This window comes from Narcine bancroftii, chromosome 2 (assembly GCF_036971445.1).
Source record: "Narcine bancroftii isolate sNarBan1 chromosome 2, sNarBan1.hap1, whole genome shotgun sequence".
Taxonomy (NCBI): domain Eukaryota; kingdom Metazoa; phylum Chordata; class Chondrichthyes; order Torpediniformes; family Narcinidae; genus Narcine; species Narcine bancroftii.
Window position 1 is genome coordinate 283,013,192 of NC_091470.1, and position 16,189 is coordinate 283,029,380.

Below are 16,189 nucleotides of genomic sequence, written 5' to 3' on the forward strand. Positions count from 1 at the left end.
AAAAAGAAGCTGTAAGGACAAGCCTGGTGAGCTTAATGTCAGTCATGGGTAAGTTATTGGAAAAGATTCTGTGACAGAGGACCTATCACCATTTGGAAAAGCAAGGACTGATAACAGATTTCAGCATGGTTTTGTGTGTGGGAATTCATATTGCATGAATTTGCTTCAGTTTTTTTGAAGAGATGACCAAAAATATTGATGAAGGCAGTACAGCAGATATTACCTACATGGATTTTACATTGGCCTTTGACAAGGTCCTCCTTGGTGCACTGATCTGGAAGGTCAGATTGCATGGGATACAGGCCAATTGGCTTGTATGGTAAAAGACAGGGTGGTAATGGAATGTTGTTACTCTGTTTGGAAGCCTTTCATCAATAAGGATCAATGCTAGGTCCATTGTTGTTTGTCATCTATACTAATCATTTGGTTGTTCATGCATTTGATATAGTTAGCAAATTTGAAGATGACACCAAAATTGGTGGCATAGAGGACTGTGAAAAAGGTTGTCAACAATTACAACAGGATATGGATGAATCTGGAAGGTGGAGTTTCACTTGGATGATGTGAGGTTGTGAACTGTGATGGCTTAAATTAGGGCAGGACTTGCATAATGAATAATAGGGTCCTTGGGAGTGTTGTAAAACAAAGACAAGCAAGGATACAGGTGCATAGTTCCACGCAAGTGGCAATTCAGGTTGATAGAGTGTGAAGCAGGCATTTGGCAGAATTGGTTGCGGCTTGTTACAACTGTACAAGATCTTGATGTGATTGTACTTGAAGTATTCTGCCCAGTTTTGGTTACCCAGCTACAGGAAAGATATCATTAAGCCGGTAAAGATGCAGAAATGATTTCACAGGAATGTTAACAGACTGGTAGACTTGAATTATAAGGAGAGACTAGATAGGCTCAGACTGAGACTAAACCTCATCATGAAGGGCAACGAAAAGGTAAATAACTAGTCATTGCCTTCTTTCCAGGGTGGGGGAATCTGCAAATAAGAAGGCTTAGGTTTAAGGTGAGAGGAGGAAGATTTAAAAGGAACCTGAGGGTGGTGGGAATATGGAATGAGCTCCCAGAGGAAGTTCAAAAGCAGGGACAACTGTAATGTTCAAAAGACATTTAGACAGATATGTAGACAGGAAATGGATATGAACTGAATGAAGGCAAATGGGACTAGCATGGTCAGCATTAGCCCAAAGGACCAGTTTCCGTGTTGTTAAACTCTATGACTATGACATATTGCAAGAAAAATGTATGGCATTAGTAGACCTACTAGGATAGAGCTTCAGAAAAATTACAGTCATGAGTGGTTGTGGCAAGGCTGATGAGGGATACCATTGAGGTATTTAAAGTTATAAACAAAAATGCCCTATTTTTCTTGGAGAAGAGGTCTGTAACCAGGGGACATCGACCTGGAAGGTACAAAAAGAAGAGCTGAGGAAAATATTTCACCAAAAAGTAGCAGGGCTCTGGAACTAATTTCTGGAAAGAATGATGAAGTGATAAACTCTCAACACATGCAAAGGGTATTGTATTTGGAAGATCACTTGAAAAGTAATCACCTAGAAAGTTGAGGACTTGGAGCTGGGGAGTGGAAATAACACAAATAACCTTGGAATCATCTTGTCAAAACTTACTTCCTACGTTTTAATGCTTCTGCTAAAAGGATCTTTCACCCCCAATTTATCTGCTCGGAATTTAGCTCTTTTCACTCTAGCATTTAAATGAAATGTGCAATATAAATGACATTTGTTTCAGATGAATAAAAACATTTATTTTTTTAAACTCATGATCAGAATTTGTTTTGTATTTATTTGTTTAGAAAATTTCATTAAAAAAAATCTTGGCATAAATATGGATTTAAGCAGTAAAACGTGGGTGCAATAAATCATTACTAGTAAGCATTAATCTTCCTCATACAGCTTCCCAATTTAACTTTTGGTGCATTACTGGGCCTAACTCAATTTTCTTAGTCACACTGTCAGGAACTTACTTGTCCATGGTATGGACCTAGAGATGACATTGCCACATTCCTGAAGACAAAGACTCAAGATTTGAGGAAGTCAGTTTAGGACGGAGACAAGGAGGCACTGCTTTTCCCTGAGAGAGATAAATCGGTGAAATTCTCTGCTCAGGTTGCCTTAATGAATATACTTAAAATGCAGACAGAGATTTTTGCAAAGTTGGGGAACTAAGGATTAGAGGGAAAAGGCAGGTTGGTGGATCACGGGCAAATCAGGCATGATCTTATTAAATGGCAGAGTAGATTTGATGGGCTGAATGGCCTTCTCATACTTCTATTTCTCAAATGCTTTTTCCGTAATGGAAGTGTCACTTTTGTAATAGAATGGAATATTTCACCAGGAAAAGCATTATCATATTAGTCATGGTGACCCTGTTATACTTTTTTTTATTCTCTGTAAATTACCTGCTTTTTCCTCATTATTTTATTTTTACTGCTGGTAATTAAGTATTTGTTTTTGTATAGTGATCTCTCATATCCTTTTATTTTTAGTGTGGTCTGTATTGTTTCGGAGACATAAATGGCAACTAATTTTGTGAATATCTTTGTCCCACAAATAGCAGTCATGAGAATAAGACATATTTTGGATGATGTTCGTTGAACTGTTGTTGATCAGGACAGCTGGGAGAGCTTCCATTTCCTCTTAAAAAAACATGGGATCAGGCAGGTAGGACTGCTAATGGGTAAATCAAATGGGGAGAGCTCTGTGAGTGGCACATGTACGTCCACATAATGCCAGAGTATGAGGAGGTTATTATACGTGGCAAAAGGCTGATGATGCAAATGTACTGTAGGCTAATTAAATAGAACCAGTAAATTCACAAAGAGATAATTTAGATTAAATAAATGGGCATAACTACAGCTGATGGATTTCAGAGTTGGAAAATGCAAACTTGTTATTTTTTTCCTATTAACAGATAGAATTGACTATTTTCTAAATGGGTAAAGTTTGGAATTGACAGGCTATGTGATTTGAAGGGCAGTACTGGTCATTACATATCTGGAACATTCTTCCTTAAATGACAATTTATTCCTGGTCAATTGATGATTTAAAATCTGACATTTGATAGATTTCAGCAAACAAAAAAAAAAATCAGGTGTTATGGATTTCAACTCAAAGTTATGATTTTGTTGTATGGGAGATACATGAGGGGATAAATATATTCTTATGTCAAGAGATCATTTTTTCAAATGGCCCTCTTCTGTGCTATACGGTTCCATTAACGAGAAACATTAAATTTTCCTCACCCTTGTTTTGTGATCCACTGTTTTACACTCAAAACCATTAACTCACTTTCTTCTTGGAGCCGAATGTTGTCATTTTGTGCAGCTTCCAAAGCTTGTGTCTGAGCTTCCAGCTGTGAAGGCAGACCGATCAAAGAGGGAGAGAAGTCTTTTAAATTTCCAACTCAAGAAGTTTCTTGTACTGCTTCTAAAAATTTCCCTTCATATAAAGGTTCAGTTCTTCACCAATTTCCAAGATTTTTCTAAAACCTGCCTGCAATATTTCACCTTGAATAATCTGATTCTAGTGTGATTAAAGTTTTTCACAAAAATATAGCATATGAAATAATGGCTTTGGTGTTCAGAAGACACGTAAGGGACTGCAGATGCACTCTACTCGAGGAACCCAGTGATCAAGCAGCATTAATGGGAGAAAAATAATGGCCGACCTTTCTGGTCAGAAGTCTTCATTAAGCCTTGACCCTGATTTCCTCCAGCAGTTTTTTTTTGCACTCCAGAGCTGCACTGCCCATTTCACTTAATTTTGGTTCATATTTTTTTGACCTGTCCAAAGTATTAATAGATTGATCATTGAACTCTTTCTCCTCATTGCAATAATGTAAGGTGACAAAGAATAAACAATTCAACCATAAACAGCCATTAAGATGTCAAATTGTACTTGATTAATGTAATAATTGGTAGTTTAGCAGTCAAAACATGCTTTAAGCTCATAAAAATTAACTGGTTCTACAATATCTATGGTCTATGTGTAGGTGTTCAAAAACGATCTACTATGGTAGTCATTGGAGCTGAATATTTTCAATGCTGGTCTCTCTGAGCCAAAACTATGTTTTTGGGTAGGTTGAAGTCAGGTTTTTGGTTCTGATTTAACTGATATGTAAATCACGAACACTCTTAATAAAGTAAATTTATTTTTTCTCAGCAGTACCATGAAAATTATTATTATAAGATCAATACCCTCAATGAAAGTCTATAATAGACTTTCTTAGTGTGTATTATATAGAATGCTAGATCAAGGTGGAGTCAGATTCCCCCCCCACCCCCCCCCCCCACCCCGCCCTGGACCTAGGTACCTTGCCCATCATACCCACCTTGGATAGAGATAAAGAGTTTAATATGGTAACTGTCCATCCTTGGTGTTATATGTGGATTGCAGAGGACCATGTCTCTTACCTGTCTGAAACTTCATCTGAAGTCGCATCACCTGCTAATCAAGGATAGACTCTAGCCATCCATTAATACACACCTTAACATTGGTTCATTTAAATGACTCAGTGTTATCTTTGGCTAGAGACCCAGCTCAGAACAGTATAAACATTGATGCATACCACATTTCTTTCTCTTTGACAAGTCCCAGCCATTGCTCCATGCCAGGTTGCTACTGTGGATATCACTAGAGGAGTGACAGATAAGTTGTGCACTACTCTTAGTTGAGCCCTAGTACTGCAATAGATCAGTGCTTGCAGAGAGCTGTACACCCGTTGGTACAGGGAATTGGGAGTGTGTTTGAAAGTCCCTGTCTGTGGTGTATACACATGCAGGAAAGTGTGGAAGGGTAAGCAGCCACTGGCATTGGAGACCCTTGTGCCCGATATGCTTACTTACACCGTTATAACTTTTGTACTGCGTAGAAGATAGACAGCCACTAGTATTAGAGCCCAACATGTGTCCGATGTGAATCTCTGTATAGATATTTAGTAGTAGTTATTAAGTATCATTTGATGTCTTCCCATTGTCAATCGTGCGTTCAATAAAATGTCTTTTAATTGTAACACTTACATCCAGACTCATCTCTCTGTGAACTCACCAAACCTGATACTTCCCAAACACAACAATTGACGCTGTGTGCAGGGTTCAAAGAGTTTCAGCTGGATACATGTGGAGTACTAACCATGTGGGAGATTACGCTAATGAATGAGTATGTGGGTGCCCTGTCAGGTGTATGCTTTATTGCATACCTGCTGACCAATGGGGGTAGCAGGAGGTGACCCACAGCTAGCAAAAGAACTCCAGGGTCAGAATATAAGATCTGTGGCTGGACTGACCAGCAGGGGTTCAGTTGTTTGGCACATGGCTGGCAAGACATGCCATACCAGTCAAACTGGATCGACTGGTTAGACCCTCACAGAGAAATGATAGGGTTCCATGTGGCATCCCACCTTGAGAAATTGGGATTTCCAGCGACCAAGGGGAGTCACAGAGGAGCCCTTTGGCTTATGGTTCTCTCCTGAGACACCAACATGAAATTGCAGGAGAATTAGGCCAATAGGGTGCCCAAAAAGATAGGGAGAATGAATCCCTGCAACATTACTGTTGGGCACTGTAGGAGGCAGTGTATACTGCCCATGTGCGAGCGACAAACCTAGAAATGAAAGTCACAGATGCAGGTTCCAAGCTGATTGAAAAGCAGCAGCTACAAGCAGCTTGCTTGTCTGCCTGGCAGCTTGTCCCAGGAAAAGTCTGACCCATTATCCAGCAGGAGGAAGGAGATCATCAAGTGGCTGGGGAATAGGTATGTGTGGATGGACAGTGATGACCATGAGGAAACTGAGTCCTTCAACTCACATCCTCCCCTTGTGTGCCTGAGCCTTTGTAAGACCGACATGATCACACGGTCCCAGACCTGCCATGAGGGCACCCCGCCGACCCTCCAAAACACAAAGGTATCCAAAGATGGGGGGATCTCAGGTGGGCATGCATGCAGCACTGTGAAATTACAGAGTCCCAGGACTATTCCACCAAGGAGTTAACCTGGCTAGGAGACATATACCACCAATGGCTGAGTGAACAACTAGCCATGCCACTACTAAGCTATGGGACCGCACACCCTCCCCCACCAAGTCAGCGATTGGTCCCTTGGTGGGCTATTTAGTCACCACAGTACATCCCAACTTGGAGGGATGGTCTTGCACCTCAGGGACTGGCAAATGTAAAAACAGTGGGAAGCCATTACCCTCCTGGAGGGATCAGAGGACATGGAGTGAGGAGCATCCACTCAAGTTTGTAATGCTGAGGTGAAGTTCGGTGATGTCACCCTGCCAGTGACTCACAGAGACACGTATGCTCTCTGGAGAGAGCATTGGAGGGGGAAACCTCATGGGGGTGGAGCTTTCCAGGCACTGTTCATATCCAACTGGACCAGCCTCCCCTTTGGACCTCCCCCACCAGAGGTGGCTCCTGACTAATCTTTTGAGCTCTCCCAAATCCCCCTGCCTTCCCCCAGCCCAAAGGAGAAGACTAACATTCAAACTGTTCTTTTTCTTGCTGTGAGAGGACAAATTCCACTTCAACAGAACAGACTGCTACGATTCCTCTAAATGATTTTCATGGTCTTCCAGTCATCTGCATCAGTTTGTTTTAGCAGCTGGAGCTGTTGCCATGAACTGTGCAGAAAAATTTTCAGCAGACAGCAAAAGCTGTTGCTATGAACCCTTTCTCACAGGAAATTCCAGCTTAACAATGTTCACAACATTTGTCATGCCACTTTTAATTACAGCCTTTGTACTGGACCTTTTTAATTGACCCTAAGCTGTCGTATTTACTCTTCACTAACATCTTTCAGCACACTCTCAGGAATTTGTAGTATCAGCCTCTAATTACAATGTTGCAGATAATCCACAGGCAGAAATAATTGTATATATTTTGTAACCACTTGGTAATGACAGCATTCCTCCAGTCCTCCCCATAATTCCTCATGGGGTGGGTACTTCAGGAGCTTTTATTTAAAAATAATTAATTTGGCCAGAATTCAGTCCTGACTCCTCCTGGCTATCACATACAGGCATACTGTATGTGGCACCCATATAAAGGGAACACAAGCAGGAATGGCATCCTGGTGGCAGGAAGATTAAAATCCCCCATTAACACAACCTTGTGCTTATTACAAATCTCAGCTATTTCCTTACACGTTTGCTCCTCTATTTCTCGCTCCCCACTAGGTGGTCTATATTACACCCCTATAATTGTAACTTCTTCTTTTCCATTTTTTAAATTCCACCCATATTGTCTCCCTTGATGAGCCCCCCAATCTATTTCTGATCAGCACCGCTGTGATATTTTCCCTGACAAGCAATGCCCCCACCCCTCCAATTCTATCACACCTAAAGCAGTGAAATCCCAGAATATTTAGCTGTCAGCCACATCCCTCCTGCAACCACGTCTCACTAATCGCCACCACGTCATATTATCCACATCTTCATCTCATCCATCTTCCTTACAATACACCTAGCATTAAAGTAAATGCATTTCAGAGATTTCCCACATCTGCTTGTCCCCATCTTTAAGGACAACTCTATTATTTATTACCATCATCCCCCCTCCATCACGGCACTGATCCTTTTCCTTCTCAATCACCTGTCTTTCCACACCAAAACTTTGTCTACAAATTTGTGAACAAACCTTCTCTTTGCTGTTCTCCTTTATATCGACCCCTTCTCCCAACCATACTAGTTTAAAGCCATCTTAGTCACCCTAGCAAATGCCTCTGCCAGGATCCTGGTCTCCTTGGGATTCAGATGCAACCCATCCATTCAGAACAGGTCCCACCTCCTCCAAAAAAAGGTCCCAGTGATCCAAGAACTTGAATCCTTACCCATGCATTTATCCTCCACCTGATACTATTCTTTCCCTCCCTGTTGCATGGCATAGGAAGTAATGCAGAAATTATCCCCTTTGCGGTCCTTCTTTTTTGGCTCAATACCTAACTCCCTATATTCATTTATTAGGACCACTTCACTCTTCCTCCCTATGTCGTTGATGCTAATATGTACCATGACCTCTGGCTCATTACCCTCCCCCCTTATGATGTCATGGACATTGGAAGTTACATCCCAGACCCTGGCACTAGGGAGGCAAACCACCATCCGGTTTCCTTTATTGAGTCCACAGAATCCCCTATCTGTCCTCCTGACCACTGAGTCCCCCATAACTATTGCCCTCCTTTTCCCTTCTGGGCTACAGAGGCTGGCCTTGTACCTTCCCCGGCCTGACTGTCCCCCCCAACAGTACTTAAGGAGGAGTACTGATTGTTGAGGGCTTGAGGCACAGGGGCCCTCTCTTGTACCTGTCTCTTCCCTTTCCCTCTTCCCGTGGGCATGGTGTGACTACCTGGCAATAACTTCTATCTATGATGGCCTCACTCTCCCTGACCAGACCAAAGTCATCGAGCTGCAGTTCCAGTTCCCTAACATGGTCCCAGAGATGCTGCGGCTCAGTACACCTAGTGCAGATGTGGATGTCTGGGAGGCTAGAAGACTCCAGATCTGACCCTGAGAACAGGTAACTATTCACACACACATCCATTCTATCTCCCCCTCACCTTACAAAGAGAAATATATGTGACAAATATAGTCTTATCTTAATCCAGATATGCTCAACCTTAGCCTCTGCTCGCCGAAGCTTCTTGAACCGAAGCCTCGAAGGCTCACTCCTTTACCGTCCCATACTGAGCCACTCACTCACTGGGCCGCTACTTGCTGGCCGCTACTTGCTGACTGCTCCTTTGCCTTACCCTCCTTTTATTGGCCCTTGACCAATGAACCTGTCACTGTCGTCTCACTCCTCCTCCTCCGAAACATTGCCCGAGCTCTGGTCGCCACCTCCTCCGATTTGCTACTTGAACTGACTAGGCCTGAGCCCCAGTAAGGAACTGAATTTATGACCTTACCTTCCTCCTCACTCTCACCTTGCTCCTCATCCTCTGAAACACTCCCTGAGCTCTGGTTGCTGTCTCCTCCAACTCGTGCTCGAACTGACTAGCAATGTCATCATTGGCCAGATGCCTAGCTCAAAACAGTATTCGCATCAATGCATAACTTACTCTCTCCCTCTTAGTCCAAGTCCCAGATGTCGCTTCATGCCAGGTCACTATTGTGGACATTGTTGGAGAAGTCATGGGTAAGGTGTGCACTACACTTAGTTGAGCTGTAGTACTGCAATGGATCAGTGCTTGCAGAGAGCCACAACCCCATTGGTACAGGGACTCAGGAGTGTGTTTGAAAGTCCCTATTTGTAAAGTGTGTACATATGCAGCTGAGTATGGGACGGTAAGCAGCCTCTGGTATTGGAATTCCTTGTGCCCAATGTGGCTACTTGCACCATTATAGTTTATGTTGATTTAGTTATTTCGTAGTAGAGCAATTAAATATATTTTGACATCATCCCTATATTTCATCCGTATATTCAATAAAATTACTAATGATTTTAAAACATGTGTCCTGACTTGTCTCTCTGTGTGAACCCACAGAACTTGATACTTCCCAAACACAACACTTGGAAATTATGGACAAGTAAAAAGCAATTACATAAGGATTTATGCTTCCTCTATGTGTTCTAATTATAAGTGAACCATCTGCACATATGATTCTGTTAAAGATGCAGTAATAAGTTTCATAAAACAATACAGTACAGGAATTGGCTCTTGATCCCATGATGTCTATAAAAACATAATTCCAGTTTAAATTAATGCCAGGTCTGGAGGACCAGGTTTATTCCAATTTGATATAATACAGGGTGAAGGAATGAAGGACACTTTGGATGTCGAGTTGATTGAATGGAGAAGTCGATTGAATTTCAGGTAGCAACGTGAAGTTAAAGCATTTCTCAGGAAATACTCTTTTTTGCAGTTTTCGTATTTTAGAACACGGAATGGTACAGCACAGTACAGGCCACTTGGCCCTCAATATTATGCCAACCTATAAAACCTACTCCATGATCAATCTAATCCTTCCCTCTCTCACAGGTCATAATCCCTGATTACACTTACAACTATGTGAGTGTCTAAGAGTCATTTTAATGCTCCTATTGTTTCAGCCTCCACCACTACCCTTGGCAGTGGATTTCATCTATCCCCATTACTTGGTGCCTAAAAAACCTACATTTCCCCAAAACTTTCCTACACTCACCTTAAACAGATATCATCTGGTATTGACCATTGGTACCCTGGGAATAAAGGTGCTGGCTGACCATTCTTTTTATGCCCCTCATAATCTTACACACCTCTCATCCTCTTGCTTTTTCTGCTGCTTCTCATCCTCCTGCTTTTTCTGCTGCTTTAGCGCATTTCATTTGTGTTCACTAACAGAAGCTCTGTCCACATTATGACTGGATTACACAGCACGTAGAAGATAACTACAAAAGTTATGCCACTCTCGAGAACACTTGACTGGGCAATCTCAAGAATCTTGACCAGCACTCTGTATTTAGTTTCATGTTGCCTGGTTGTTCTAGTTCTGGGAGGACTTTCTCTCTCACATCTTGGAGCAAGGATTGAGGTGCGGAGTCAAGCAATGTGGAATGGGCTTTATCTTCAAGAGTCAACAATCCAACTAATCTCAAACGTGCAGTCCTAGTTATGACTGAATGAACAGATAAATATCATTCATATTGTGGGATTTATATTTGATTATAAACAATTGGCAAATTAAAGAAAATAAGTCCAATTTCAAATGGTCACTCTGAAGTGCAGTCACTCATCACCCCCACCCCGTCCCAAATCCTGGCAAATCAATTGCCTGCAATTCTTGCTAATCTGTATTTAATAACTGAGGGACCTTGGGACTTAAATCTGAGTTTCCCGGAAAGTGGTAACATAAATAGATAGGATGATGAAGGTAGCAAATGGTATACCACATTGAAATTGCAGAGAAACAATGGAGAGAAATGGACAGTCAACATCTCAGGACAGTCCTTTTTTGAGATTTTCAACAGTTTGGATTTCATTATCACAAATTTATGTTGACAGATTTATTGAGAAAACACTAAATTTCAAATAAAAGTATTTTATTTGAATTTAACAGTTTGTGCAGATTTTGTAATTGATAACTTAATTAGCAGGGGTTCGATTTGTCAAGATGGAATTTTCCTATTATTTGTCTTGCATTGGACAAAGTGCACTCATTGTATTCAAAAAGCTTTACTTAAACAAATGTGATTGCTGTTGCCTTTCCAACCCTAGCCTGGAGCAAATAATGCAAACCTTGTTATCTTTTAATATTTCTGATAGATATATAAAAATGCACCTTTTATCACTTTGCTTTGTTTACGTATGGCACATTACTGCAAACAAGCCTTTTGAAGTAATAAACTTTCATATAAATTGTGAAGAATAAGACCTTTATCTTACCATTCTGCTTAGAAACCATGGATTTCCAGTTTATAAATCTTTGTAATTCATGTTAATATCAAAGGAGATTTCTGCTTATATTTTATTGTTCTGGAAATGAACAAATATATATTTGATTCTCAGTTTTTTGAGGTATTATTTGCTAACTGGAGAATAGCCATTCGGAATTCTTGCTTTGATTGCAGTTCTCGCTGCAAGGAAAATAATTTTGTCTGGCACATAATGTAGAATTCTAATTCTGCATTAATTATGGAATGTGTCAAGCTAAATTTCAGTCAAAGCTTCATGTTAGTCTCAAGAGCTTTCTTAATAACAGTAATTACAGGTCATAAAATAAATCTTCTGAAATTAACATATTTTTTGTGCCTTGATAGGGAGCTGTAAATGGCCAAGCAATACAGATATTTTGATTACTTGTACCTTTTTTTGTTTCAACCAGCTGCCAGAGTTGTGAATAGAATAAAGGTTGATCGAGGTACAATCATTGTAAATTCCTCAGAGGGTAAGTAACACTCAAACTGATTGTGCAGCCTGAAACGTTTTCATAAATGATCTAATTCTAACCAGGTTACTGATGACTAGTTGCTTTTGTCTATGAAAAATATAGAGATATTAGAGAAGAAGAAACCGATATTTAAAGCTTTGAAATAAAAAGATAGGGCTAAGTGAAAATATATACATTGGCAACTAGATAACATCAGTAAAACAGAAGTTTCTATTTTTCCCCAGTTATAAATCAAACTCCAAACAGAATTGATTTAAGGTTCTGGCAGAATATTGTAATACTTAATGTATAAAACTGACCACACACACACAACACACACTCTATTCAAATGGGTTTGGAATGATAGAAAGCCAACATGATGAATGGTATACTTAACACACGATTCTTGCTTGTTACCATTTTGCTTGTCCCTTCATTGGTGCACATCTGGCAGTATATAGTGAGATTTAAACAGAGGTCTATAATGTTCTATTCTTATTTTCAGTGTGGCACAAACAACATTTGTAAGCACAATTTAATTAGACCTTTATGGATACCATGAAAATGGTAGACAATACAAAACAATGTCCTTAAAATGAAAAATAGAGCAGGAGTTGGTAGTCAGTGACTTGTAACTGCCATGCGAAGGTAAAAGAACAAGGCTGATCTTTTACCCTATCACCACTTACTGTAAACACTACATATTTTATGATTCCGTTAATGTCTGAAAGTCAAGAATATATTTCTTACATATACTCAGTAACTACTGAAAGACTCCATGGCCTTTTTGAGTAGAGAATTACAAAGACATTCTCTTTTGGGTGAAGAAATATTTCCCTATCTCCATCATGAATTGACAACCCCTATTTTTGAGACTGTGATGCCCAGCTTCAAGAAACTCTGGTCAATGACAAAATCAATATTGTATGTTCACCATCAACCTTTATAAATTGTGCACGCTTCAATAAGACCAATTCTCATTCTTCTAAATGCAAGGAAGCAAGTGCTTAATTCTCTCTATCTGTCTCTCTAATTCCACACCCACCAATCCCAGATATTAACCTTTACTACACTCTGACTTACATCCGTGATGCACATTTGAGAAGCATGTCTAATTTCACCTATTTCTCACAGGAAACTAAATTTATCAAAAGTCATGCCAAAGTTATAGATATTGAAACCAAATTATATTCCAATTCTGAAAGGTCCAATTCTTATTTCAATTGTCAATATTAATGGTTTCTACCATCTTACTAGCAAGATTATTTCAATGATTGAAGACAAATATACCAAAATATTGTTTCAACAGTTGAGTTTAATATGTAACCTCTTCTATGAATAATAGTATAATCAATTATGCTCCCACCCCCCCCTCCCCCCACTTCTCTAGATTCTACAGTTTCTTTTGATTCCCAGAATAACCAATGTGTGGCATCTCAACATTCTCTCAGGGATTACATTCTGACATTATTTATTTGACTGTGAAAATGAAGGAAAATTCACTTCCCAATGATATTCAGAATAATTCAATGCTTTGAAAATTTCCTTGCTTTCTTACGGAAGGTTTCATCTGTTTGATCTATCTATGGACAACATATCTGATTCTAACAAAGCTGTGACTGATAAATCCTCACTGATTTATTTTTTTCTTCAAGCTATGCAGCTGATAGGATATTAAGGACATCATTATCGATTGGTAATGATGGTTGACAATTTACAAGCTTCTTTACAATTCAAAATTACTGAATCCAAAAACATCTTTGGTTTATTGCAAAATACAATAACAGTATTCAACATGCATTACGCAAAAGCAGAACGACCAGACAACATCAAAAATTGATCATTATACAATTTTGTAGATCATTATAATGCTTCTGATTGCCATAGCAAGAGCATATTATACCTTTCTGGAAAACACTGTGATGAGATATATTATCAGACCATCAAAAATAGTTAAAGTTCTAAATTCCAATCTTTTTTTGCATTATATGGAATTGATAAAATTTAAATGTTCTATAAATCTTTTTAATTTTTTAATATCTAATGTAGAAATGCAGTCTGAAATTTCTAAATAATGGTCAATCACTGAAGGAATATCTCAACACCAGAAAACTAAGAGGTGCAAGAGGCTCGTAACCTGATCAAGGACAGTTTGCTAAATGGAAATATTATGTTGGTAAATAAATAATTAACTTATAAGGATTTTTTTCTGCTGCCATTTCTTGACGTTAAAAACAATATTAAAATTAAAATAAATTCACATGTTTTGTTCTATTTTTGGCAGGATAATATGTCATTCCCCTGCAAAGAAAATAGCCTAAAATAGGAAAATGAAAGGTAAAACAGAAGCAGTTGTTGCTTTTATCTAGTTAGGTTAGTTACAATATTATGTCAAAATAATCTTCTGCTTGCTTCATTTTCTTGGCGCGATAGAAGCAGGAGGCTCATTGTACCTGGAAAGATAGATTTTGCAGGGATGGGAGGAAGCTGGCCAAGAGTTCAGGTGAAGGCCAGGGTTTTTTCATATGAAACATGATTCAGGATGTTATGGGGAAAATTTCAAGGAAAGCAGGAGGTAGGTGTTGGAAGACAGCAGCATGTAAAGTTTCATAAACAAAGATTTCTTGATGGTACTTTAAGGGCTAGTAGCTGGTTGGAATAAAAATAAGTTATCTTAACAATGGTCCAAAAATGCATTGGACATCATTCGAATTATACTTCCAGTCTCAGATTCATTATAATAATGGGGCATGATTATAAACCTAACTATGGTTGAAATAACTTTCTTTGAAAACATCATGTAGATATCAGCACAAATCCCCTGTACATTTACTTGATATAAAGGATTAAAAGACAAATAATTACAAAAAAAATCTTTAAATTCACTGTATCTTAATCATTTGTTCCTCAGATGTTTCCTAGGAAAGTAAATTTAGAAAGCAGCTCTATAAAAAACTGAGTTGGTGACTGTTACACAGTTCATCAATGATTATACTGTAGTACAGACTCACAAGTCACTATAAAAATATTACTGTCCTAATTGCAGATACATAAGAATCTTTGGAAGTTGACTTAACAAGATTATAGGATTTGACTGTGGCTAATGCCCCCAAAAATGCTAAAATAAATAAAACAAGGTCAGGAGACGCAGGCCTGATCTCAAAATGCAAATAGTGCCCATTAATAATTTCTGATGTATCTATCAAATTTGATTATCTCATTGAAATATATTCATATACTTTAACAAATCCTTCCTAAATGGATATTAAAACAAACACCTAAATCTAATTTCAAAATAAATGTTATGGAAAGACAAATTTAGTGATGCCAAAGTAAAAGGTCTAGAAATCAATACTCTGTAATATCTCATAATAACAAGCGACTTGAGTAGGAAGAAATACAAGGCTTGCTCTCCTCACACTGACTTGCTACTTAGACAAAGCTTTTAAACAATCCATATTAAAGCTGCTCATGTTCAGATTACAGATTAATTAAAGTCTACAGAGTTTAGGAGATAAAGAGGCGTGACTGAAGAATGTTTTGTATTTAACAATGAAAAATGAAACCTGTAATGTGCATCATATTTAAGCTTAAGCTTCCACACATGTTGCAACACCAATATGTGTTATGAACTAGTTAAGCCAAAGGCAATATAAAGTAGCAGCTCAGACTACTTTACCTTCAGTGTTCCTGATGAAACACTGTCTACATAACCAGGAAACTGAACATTTAGTGCCACAAAGTCAAATTAATTGAGCCCTGTACCTACATTGTATTGAACCATTCTTAGGTGTGTTGTGGCACAATAAGTTAGACAATAGTTTAAATATACTGTTAATTTGATAATCGCTGGTTTTGTTTCTAATATCACTAATAGCCATAAGAACATGCATTAAGAATGTGATGTAGTTGATAATTCATATAGTTGTGGATGGGATCTGTTCTGGTCCTCCTTTCTGTTGTGGTGTAGGTGTACTTGCCATCCTGCAGAACATCATGATGGAGGAATCCAGTCCTTTCTATCAATTACAAGTATCTTAAGGAGCATAATGAAATTCTCTCCTCTTGCCTGGATGGAGGCAACATCACCCAAGAAGGTAGACATGATCCAACCTTTTCCTTTGTGTGCAATCACAATGAATACAGAGTCCTGGGACATGTTGAGGAACAGAGGGATCATGGTGTACAAGTCCTAGAATCTCTGAAGGTGGCAGAACTAGTGGCTGAAAAGGTATATCTTCTTATTGATCAGAACATAAAATCTAAGATCAAGGATGTTATGGTACAATTTTTTAAAATATTGAATAAAAAGAA

General features: G+C 38.9%; 1 protein-coding gene across 2 annotated transcripts in view; it reads right to left on the minus strand.

The window, feature by feature from the left end:
• Window positions 1-16,189, minus strand: part of LOC138752701 (putative leucine-rich repeat-containing protein DDB_G0290503) — a 287,373-nt gene that overhangs the window by 15,306 nt on the left and 255,878 nt on the right. Inside the window, exon 16 of one of the 2 annotated variants that reach the window (XM_069915411.1) lies at window positions 3,273-3,382. In XM_069915411.1, the coding sequence (XP_069771512.1) occupies window positions 3,273-3,382 (110 nt within the window). The remainder of the gene's footprint in view (window positions 1-3,272; window positions 3,383-16,189) is intronic. The other variant, XM_069915412.1, reaches the window with a different exon arrangement.